Below are 10,601 nucleotides of genomic sequence, written 5' to 3' on the forward strand. Positions count from 1 at the left end.
TTTTAAAATCGCTGTTTTATTTTCAAGTGTTTTTTTTTTTGCACTTCAATTCATAAAGGTTGTTGCATCATTAAATAATAATTGTACTACCTATGCCATTTTTTTTACTTTCCACATACGAGTTCTTGACTTTTTAATAAGGCTAACAATCATTCATTCATTCATTCATTTTCTACCGCTTTTTCCTCACAATGAATCCTTGAATGTAGCAACGTCAGCCTACGTCACAGTGACGTCACAGCCCAGGCTTGAAAGCGACAGCTGAGTGAAACCGGCGACTTCCAACTTTGTTTGTGAGTCTCTCCTCGTCGGCCCGGTTCCCGCTCCCGTCTTTGTGTGTCACATTCGAAGTGGTCTGCCCCGGTTCAGTTCACCGGACCGACACATTTTTCACCGGGGAGCCGGTAAAGAAGTTTGGAGCATCTGCTAAGTTAGCAGTGCTAACAGCGGTTAGCCTAGCTTATTTTAGCCAGCTTGCTAAGGCTGCTGTCAATTCGCCCGGGATGAGAAGGCGAATATCCGGCTTCAGCGAACGTTATCCGCGGGTGTTAATCATTTACTGAACCGATGGCTGCGCAGTGAACCGACGTGAGCAGCGGACACCTCCACCAGCGAAGCCCGGGGGGGTCAAGATAAACTACGTAACGGTGAGGCTAACGGCGGCTAGCTAACGAGCGCAACTCCGAGCAGAGAAGAGATGGCCAGCCATACCGAAACCGGCTTCACCTGCCGGCCCGACCGTGACGGCGCATCGGGCCCGGTGTCCCGCTCCGGTAACACTCGCCGCCTCCGGTGCGAGTCCGACGAGACGGACGGCGGTGCCCCCACCATGAAGAGCCTGGCGCGGCTGTGCAGCAGGGACGAGGAGGAGAGGGCAGCGGCTCTGGAGGAGCTGAGCCAGGGGGTTCTGGTGTGTCTAGGACTGGACCGGCCCGGGTCGACGCGCTTGGGCAAGGAAACGCTCCTGCATCTGCTCCGGCTCTCGTCGTCCTGTCCGTTAGCGGAGGTGCGAGTGAGAGCCACGGAGCTGCTGCGGGCTGCTCAGGTGAGTCCAACAGCTGGCTTCATGTTCATAAAGCATCGTATGGCTTATTACTCAACTTTTGTTATCGCCAACGTTTGGATCGATATTTGACTGTGACGCTGATCGATAAAGTGATCGCGGTGTGAGGGGGGGGGGGGGGGGTCAGGTGGAGACCATTGCTGCTTATTTCATCAGACATCGAAGTGCGAATAGGTGATGCAAGACTCCGAGGTGTGCACAAACAAGCCACGGGAGACACGCCCACCCCGGAAGCAAACACTGCCCCTTTCGCTACTTTGCACGCCCACTCCGGTTAGCAGCCACGCCCCCCTCTTGTTATAAGTCAGAAAAAACAAGTTTTCGTTCTGGGACTATGACACGCCCACCCCGGAAGCAAACACGGCCCCTTTCGCTACTTTGCACGCCCACTCCGGCTGCAGCCACGCCCCCCTCTTGTTATAAGTCAGAAAAAACAAGTTTTCGTTCTGGGACTATCAAGCAGTTTACTTGTTAATTTTCAGCCTTGTGACAATGTCGGTGAGTTTTTAATTTTTATTTACTACATAATGTACTTTTTAAATGTTTCTTAAAACTTACCGGGGTTTCATCAGATAACAGTTTTCATCTTTTTATTGATGCAGATTCCATTTTAGCACAGGACACCATCAAGTGACGACTTCATCAGTTACATTTCTTAAGCTTTAGTAGCTTTTTGTGACTTTTTAAGGTGCAAATTTTCCACAGTGGAGACGACAATACAATTTTATAATACAACAAGTTAAAATTCAGACCACTTCCAGTGCATTTTAAAACATTTTGTACAGTAGAGCCCATATTATTGTGTCCATTACGGTACAGGATTATTTTTGACTCTGACCAGTGTTAAAAAATTACTGTTTTATGGTAAATAAGATGCGTTTCTTGTGGGAAAAAAAATCTCTTTTTTTGTTGGAAAAAATAATATATATTTTGTGACCAAAAATCAGCGAATGAGTCCACCATACTTCCTTTTTTATTTTGATCCATGCAAATTTCACTGAAACTTTAAGCATAATGTCAAAAAATGTGAACCAAAGTTCCTAAACATGTACTCCTTGCACCATTGCACCATACCTTCATGACCACCTGAAGGTAACCTCTCATCTTTGTGCCCCCTCCCCCCTCGCCAGGAGCAAGGCCTTGAAGTTCCTCGCGCCCTGGCCTCCGGTCCCAGCGCCTTCATTCCGGCCAAACATGTGAGTCACTTCTCCACCAAAGACACCCGGATGCAGTCCATGTTTGATTGTGTCTGATTAACGAGGAGCTGCAATATTGCGGCGCCCGTTGCGTCACGGCGGAGGAGTGTCGAGTTGCGTCATCGGATGACAGAAAACGCTGATTTCACGCTTATTCTGTCGAAAGGACGGAGTGGGAGAGCTTCATCGGTTGACTCACAGCGAAAAAGAGAATGCTGTGGCTAATGTTTCTTTTCAAGCACAAAACGGCAAAATGCTGATCAAAACGTTCTAGAAATAGATGTAATGTAATAAAATAAATATTTACGCATGGATTTTATTTTTCAGATACTGAAAGAAAGGCCTGACCAGGACATTCTGATCGAATCCTTCCTCTCCCTGGGCCGTGTGGACCATGTCACCATGGTGATGGCGCTGCATCCTGCCTACCTCAGCTGCTTCCTGAGGACCCAGCATGCCTTGCTGGAGCTGGACGGCCCCTTACCCCGTCACTGGAGGCACTACATCGCCGTCATGGTGAGGAAACACCGTCAACGTTGTCGTCGTATTGCATTTTTCACCACAACTTAACGCTTTAAGCAGCAAAGTAGCAAAAAGCAACATTGTTGATTTTATCACGGCATGGAGAGAAATATAATGCTTTATGTCGTTGCTATTGCTAGGACATCTCTAACATTAACATGAGCAACACTTGTGGCTGTGTTGTTATGCAAAGTTAACGAGATTAGCATATGAAGTGTCCCGTGTACGGCGGCAGCATGTCTGCCTGCGACGCGCTGTTGACAACTTTTCAGTCAGAACAGTAGCTAGAAGTCGCTAGATGATCCGTATCGTTGTCTAGTTTGCATATTATTTGCCTGTGATGTTATAAAATACTGTCGCATAAAACATCATCTGGTTAGGAGAAACAAAATGAGTAAAACGGTTTTAAAATTACAATCTGGATTCATGGTTTGTTGTCCACCATTCCATCAAAATGGAATAGTAATATTTAATGTCGGAGATCTTCTTCTTCTTAATTTATTTCAGACATGCATACTAATATTATATATAGTGTGTGTGTATATATATATATATGTATGTGTGTGTATGTACATATATATATATATGTATATATATATGTATATATATATGTATATATGTGTGTGTATATATATATGTATATATATATGTATATATGTGTGTATATATATATGTATATATGTGTGTGTATATATATATGTATACATGTGTGTATATATATATGTATACATGTGTGTATATATATATATATGTATACATGTGTGTATATATATATATATGTATACATGTGTGTATATATATATATGTATACATGTGTATGTATGTATATATATATATATGTATATATGTGTGTATATATATATATGTATATATGTGTGTATATATATATATATGTATATATGTGTGTATATATATGTATATATGTGTATATATATGTATATATGTATATATATATATATATATATATATATATATATGTGTATGTATCTCACATATACACAATACAATACACTTACAATATCTATTTATATATACTTACATATACACACACATATATATATATATATGCAGCATACATACACATATTCATACATATACATACACACACATACATACATACATACACAACACCTCATTGCCACACATGTCTGAAAAGGAGCAGGAAGAAGCAAAGCTTATTAATTTTCAATCAATTTTCATCACTTATTATCAATTCAATAAGTGATTTTTTTCCACTCATATAATCACAGAATCTTACATAAGACAAAACAACAAAAAGAAGAGGGGAACCTCGGACACCCCAGCAAAGAGACCGAGAGCCATTTTGTTCCGCCGCTGCCTTAACAAAATGGACACCAATAAGTGCCGTCACCGGGCTAGAAAACTCCCCAACGACGTCACTGTCGCTAGATTTGTCACCAGTTAATATCGTTAATGTTTATATCTCCATATATGGCATACAACGTATTAACATGAAGGAGCAGGACAGGAGGACACAAACACTAGTTTAGCTATGTGATGCTAAAGATGCTAACTTTACACTCGCATTTTAAAATCAACATCATGCCAGGTGAGCTTATTTGCCGAAGAAATGATCCAACTTGGAGCACCCAGGTCTTTAGGTGACTGCTCTAGAATGCATTTTAAGATGTGTAGAGAAGCCTGAGGAAGGCACTTTTTCCTCTTATGTCATCATGAACTTGTAAAGTCAGGGTATTGGGTGCCTATAAGCAGAGCAAACGAGTCCCCATATCGCATATAGTCATGGAATTTTTGACTCCCTGTCTGCGACCCACCTGGAAAGTTACTGCAACACATTTGGGTTGTGACCCACCAGTTGAGAACCGCTGACAAATTGTCTTTAAATACAAACTCGTTCTCCAAAAATGGACTCCCCTGCTCTCGGGACGTACATGAACTTTAGCATCACGGGATGTTTTTAATTCCGTGTCTCCCAGGCGGCAGCCCGGCACCATTGCCCCTACGTGGTGCAGCAGCACAGCACCAGCTTCCTGGAGGCCGGCGGAGACGAGAGCTGGCTGAGCGGCCTGCAGCACGCCCCCGCCAAACTACGCAGCCTGCACCCCCTCAACAAGCTGCTGGCGCACAGACCCTGGCTCATCACCCAGCTGCACATCCAGGTGACGCCGCAAGCCCGCTTTCCCTCAATACGCTCCGGAACGCTCCGGAAGTTGTTCCGAGGCTAACCATGCGCCCCGCAGGATCTGGTGTATCCCGGCGCCGAGCTTCGCTGGTCGCTGGCCGAGCTCATTCACGCCGTCATCCTCATGGCGCACGCCCACTCGCTCTGCTCCTTCGTGTGGAGCTGCGGAATCAACCCGGAGCCGGACCACGACTCGGGCCACACCTTCCATCCGCCTTCGCCGGGACACCCGACTGGCAGCCCGCACAGCCCCGCCCACGAGGACGGCCGACAAGAGGTCAGCCGAATTTGATGCTTCACGTGCAAACGCGGCAACATGACCTCCGCTTGCGTCGCCTTTTCTGCAGCTGGCGGACGGCGCCATGGAGGTGGAGGTGCTCATGAAGAGGATGGTGGAGCTGCAGCAACAGGAAGAGGAGTGCACGCAGGAGGAGATGGTGACCCGCTTCGAGAGGGAACGAAGCGAGAGCATCCCGACAGGTACGCTCACATTCACGCTCGTGCTCGTCACACTCGCCTGACACCGCCTTCTCTGCAGTGGCGGTGCGAGGGGCGCCGCCGGAGCCGCTGCTGCATCTTCTGGAGGACCCCGAGTACAGGTACGAGGACTTTGCCCCCAAAGGAGAGCAAGCCCCGCCCACCATGAGAGCTCAGGTACTGTGATTCTTCCTGAGGACTTGCTGTAGAATTCCCTGTGATGCTTCATGTGGATGTGATGGACGTTTACAGGACTATTCCTGGGAAGACCACGGCTACTCGCTGGTCAACAGGCTGCTGCCCGACATGGGACAACTCCTGGACGAGAAATTCCAGGTATTTCAAGTTTTGATGGGAAATGAAGTTTATAAGATTTACAGAAATGGGGCAATCATTATGTCAACAAAAGTAGGCTGGTGCCTCAATTTGGGCACCCTTGTTTTATTGATTTGAATACTAATTCAGGGTCGCGGGGGGTGCTGGAGCCTATCCCAGCTGTCTTCGGGCGAGAGGCGGGGTACACCCTGGACCGGTCGCCAGCCAATCACAGGGCACATATAGACAAACAACCTTGAATACTAATTACTATGCTAATTATTCATTCATTCATTTTCGTGGGTGGTGCTGGAGCCTATCCCAGCTGTCTTCGGGCAAGAGGCGGGGTACACACACCCTGAACTGGTGGCCAGCCAATCACAGGGCACATATAGACAAACAACCTTCAATACTAATTATTATGCTAATTATTCATTCATTTTCTACCGCTTTTCCTCACGAGGGTCGCGGGGGTGCTGGAGCCTATCCCAGCTGTCTTCGGGCGAGAGGCGGGGTACACCCTGGACTGGTGGCCAGCCAATCACAAGGCACATATAGACAAACAACCTTGAATGCTAATTATTATGCTAATTATTGGAAGACAAAATGTGTTTGGTGAACTCATTGACCTTTGACCTGAATACACAAGTGAAGCCAATCACGAGAAAGCGTATTTAAGGGGGCCAATTTCAATTAGCATCTTCTCTGAAGAGTAGCACCACGGTAACCTCAAAACAACAGTCACATGACCTGAGAGCAAAGATGGTTCAACATCATGGTCTAGGGGAAGGATACAAAAGCTAGCCGAGAGAGGTTCCACTCTGAGGAACATAGCGTTGAAATGGAAGACCAGCTCCAAAGACCTCCAACATGATCTTGGTGCAGATGGTGTCACCGTGCATCCTTCAGCTATACATGTTGGAATCCCACTCCTGGTAATGAAGGTGTGGATGTTTTACAGGTGGTGAGCAACCTGACCTACCACAGGATGGCCATGCACGAGGGCGTGGACACTCACACTCTGAGGAAGGCCCTGTGGAACTACATCCACTGCCTCTACGGCATACGGTCAGCCAAGCTCCGCCCCTTTACGCACCTCCTGCCGCCGCCACCGTTTACCCAACCCCCGGTCCTGTATCGCTCTCAGATACGACGACTACGACTACGGCAGCGTGAACGTGTTGCTGGAGCGCTCCTTGAAGATGTTTGTCAAGACCATGGCCTGCTACCCCGAGCAAATCACCGCACGCGTCTACCATGCCTTCTGGAGACACTTCCGACACTCCGAGAAGGTACGCACACGCTTCCTCACGCTTCCTCACGCTTCCTCACGCATCCTCACGCATCCTCGGGTAGATGTTGTTCATTAGCGTCAAGAAGAAGGTCAAAATACGTAAGAGAAGAAGTTTAGAGAAACATTCCATTTAGCACTTTTTTCTCATTTGTTTACTATATTTTTTATTCAAGAAAAAATAAATCATTTACAAATAAAAAATGAAATACATTTATGAAAAAATGAATTTAAGAGAATAAAGTAGTAAATGTATGAGAAAAATGTTGTAAATTCATTAGATTAAAAAAATTTAAATTATTTTTATTTAATTGAAAATTATTATTATTTAAATAATAAAATAATTTATTAATTTTTTAATTAATTAATTTTTTATTAAAATATTTAAAAAAAAATAAATTATAAAAATAAAAAATAAATTCATAGGAATAAATTCATAAATTTATGAGAAAAAAAAACGTACAAAAAAGTTGTAATATTATCATTGCCCAAGGCCAAAGGTCACATACAAGTCCCCCCCCCCCGTTGATTGTGACCACAAAGTATTCAAATAATCTGACATTTCAAGAAGTTTCGTGTCGTAAATTTATGAGAAAAAATATGAATGAAATAAAATGTTGTAAATGTAATATCTTTCTGAGAAAAAGATGACAGAAATGTATAAAAAACAGTTGTCATTTTATGAGAATAAATTCAAAATATTAAGAGAAAAAAGTCACGATTTGATGCCAATAAACTTGTTGCAAGGAAAAATGACATAATTTTAGCAAGATAAAGTAAAAAAATGAAATAAGTTTTGATATGAAACACACGGCAAAATAAAGTTTAAATTTTTGGAAAATTATTCAGGGAGAAACTTCAAAATAAAGTAATAATAATAAATATGTACAAGAAGTAGTAGTTGGAAAATGGGGAAAAATGTGAAATAAAAGCTGTAATTTTAAGAAAACTGAATCTAAATATTAAGAGAAAAGTCATAACATGATATTTTGAGGACAAAATATAGTTGAAATACAAAAGAGACTTTGAAAAAAAGTGGCACAAATGAAATAAAAGAAAGTTGTCATTTTGGGACAATCATGTTGGGGAAAAAGCAGCATTATTATTGGAATAAAGTATAAAAATGTGCAGAAAATTGGGGAAAAAAACAGCTGTCATTTTATGAGAATAAATTCAAAATATTAAGAGAAAAAAGTCACAATTTCACGCCAATAAACTTGTAATGTTATAAGGAAAAATGACATTTAATAATAATAATAAATATGTACAAGATGTAGTAGTTGGAAAATGGGGAAAAATATGAAATAAAAGCTAATTTTAAGAAAACTGAATCTAAATACTAAGAGAAAAATCATAACATAATATTTTGAGGACAAAATATAGTTGAAATACAAAAGAGACTTTGAAAAAAATTTGCAATATTGTGTGACACAAATGAAATAAAAGAAAGTTGTCATTTTGGGACAATCAGGTTGGGGAAAAAGCAGCATTATTATTGGAATAAAGTATAAAATATGCAGAAAATTGGGAAAAATTTTTATGAGATTTTTATGAGAATAAATTCAAAATATTAAGAGAAAAAAGTCACAATTTGACACCAAAAAACTTGTAATGTTATAAGAAAAATGACATCATTTTAGCAGGATAAAGTAAAAAAAATTAATTAAGTTTTGATATGAGAAACCTGGCAAAATAAAGTTTAATTTTTTGGAAAATTAGTCAGGGAGAAAACAAAACAAAATAAAGTAAAAATAATAAATATGTACAAGAAGTAGTAGTTGGAAAATGGGGAAAAATATGAAATAAAAGCTGTAATTTTAAGAAAACTGAATCTAAATACTAAGAGAAAAGTCATAACATAATATTTTGAGGACAAAATATAGTTGAAATACAAAAGAGACTTTGAAAAAATTTTTGCAATATTGTGTGACACAAATGAAATAAAAGAAAGTTGTCATTTTGGGGAAAAAAGCAGCATTATTATTGGAATAAAGTATAAAAATGTGCAGAAAATTGGGAAAAAAACAGCTGTCATTTTATGAGAATAAATTCAAAATATTAAGAGAAAAAAGTCACAATTTCACGCCAATAAACTTGTAAAAATGACATCATTTTAGTAGGATAAAGTTGACATCTAAACAAAAAAAATGTATGTTTTTTGTTGAAAAATTAAGTTTTGATATGAGAAACCTGGCAAAATAAAGTTTAATTTTTTGGAAAATTAGTCTGAACTAATATACTTTAAACTTACTACTTTACTACTACTTTAAACTTACTATACTAATAAACTTCTAAATAAAGTAATAATAAATATGTACAAGAAGTACTAGTTGGAAAATGGGGAAAAATATGAAATAAAAGCTGTAATTTTAAGAAAACTGAATCTAAATATTAAGAAAAAAGTCATAACATTGTAATATTATGAGGACAAAATGTCATTTCAGTAGCATAGAGTTGAAATATGAAAGAAAAATACTTTAGAAAAAAAAAGTTGTAGTATTATGGGACACAAACAAAACAAAATAAAGTTGTAAAATGAGTCATTTTAGTAGCATGGACTTGAAAACTGCTTTAATTTTACGAGAATCAAGTCAAAATATGAAGAGAAAAGTCATAACCTCGATGATGAATAAAAGTGTCATTTTCGTAGCATAAAGTTGAAATATATTTTTATTTCCATAACACAAAGAAACCCCGTTTAGATGTCATCATATCACGAGAAAGAACATCTAAACAGAGTAGCTCCATTGGCCGTGACCTCGAGTACGTATGCGGTGATGATGTCATGTGCGTCTTTACGTCAGGTCCACGCCAGCCTCATCGTGATGGAGGCTCGCATGCAGGCGGCACTGCTGTACACCCTGCGAGCCATCACCCACTACATGAGATGACGGGACGGGATCGAACGTCGCGGATGCTGAGCCAGCGGTGTTGCCGTTGTAACCACGGCACCCCCTCCCTTAGAGAATAACCTTTCCCCGCATATGCAGTCAATGCTCGTGTTTGCATATCCTTTTTTGTTCCAGTGTTAAAAAAAAAAATTGCCAGCGCCAGTGTCCTTCTATTTAAAATGTGTTACTTATTTTGCACTGAAAGTCCACGTGAGGATGTGAAGGCTCGGCATATCAACCGGCCTCCATCAGGGGGGAATGTTGCTATTTTAGCCCATCGTACGACTACTCACTCGGCCGTCAGCGTCCTCCGCACACTGACGGCTGAGACTGAAAGAGATTGAAAAGGAAAAGCTTGTATTTTTCTATACAATAAAGAAAAACTTTACAAAATGGCGAAAAAAAAAAAAGTGGTCTGGTGGGTGATTTTTTGATGCAATGCGCTAATACGCCGCTAGATGTCGACAAAGACAAGCGTAGCGCGTTGACTGTCTTGACTGTTACCGCCGCCGGGTATGAAACTTTTTCTCACTTCATAGAAACAGTCCGTGCACGTACAGTGACGTCACCACCCGACCGGACTTAATCTTTACTGTTACGCAAAAGTGGAATGCGGTGGCGCCATCTCTCCTTATTACCTCCCCCATTTTTTCCCCTCCCCTCTGCTTCTTTAGCGCGCGCG

The 10,601-nt window shown here is 41.2% G+C and overlaps 1 protein-coding gene across 2 annotated transcripts; it reads left to right on the forward strand.

Annotated features, from left to right (window-relative positions):
- The first annotated feature begins 210 nt into the window (after positions 1–210).
- LOC131101578 (sestrin-2-like) lies at positions 211–10,570 on the forward strand. 2 transcript variants are annotated; one of them, XM_058046853.1, is made up of 11 exons: positions 211–1,045; positions 2,194–2,259; positions 2,587–2,775; positions 4,740–4,922; positions 5,004–5,222; positions 5,293–5,425; positions 5,484–5,599; positions 5,675–5,758; positions 6,699–6,805; positions 6,885–7,029; positions 9,833–10,569. In XM_058046853.1, exons 1-11 carry the CDS (start codon positions 698–700, stop codon positions 9,917–9,919), a joined length of 1,677 nt encoding a protein of 558 aa, XP_057902836.1. In that variant the 5' UTR covers positions 211–697; the 3' UTR covers positions 9,920–10,569. The 2 variants fall into 2 exon arrangements, with proteins under 2 accessions (XP_057902836.1, XP_057902837.1); XM_058046854.1 differs by lacking the exon at positions 211–1,045 and adding an exon at positions 1,470–1,561 and having other exon boundaries at positions 9,833–10,570.
- Positions 10,571–10,601: the final 31 nt, after the last annotated feature.

The sequence above is a fragment of the Doryrhamphus excisus genome, chromosome 14 (genome assembly GCF_030265055.1).
Source record: "Doryrhamphus excisus isolate RoL2022-K1 chromosome 14, RoL_Dexc_1.0, whole genome shotgun sequence".
Taxonomy (NCBI): domain Eukaryota; kingdom Metazoa; phylum Chordata; class Actinopteri; order Syngnathiformes; family Syngnathidae; genus Doryrhamphus; species Doryrhamphus excisus.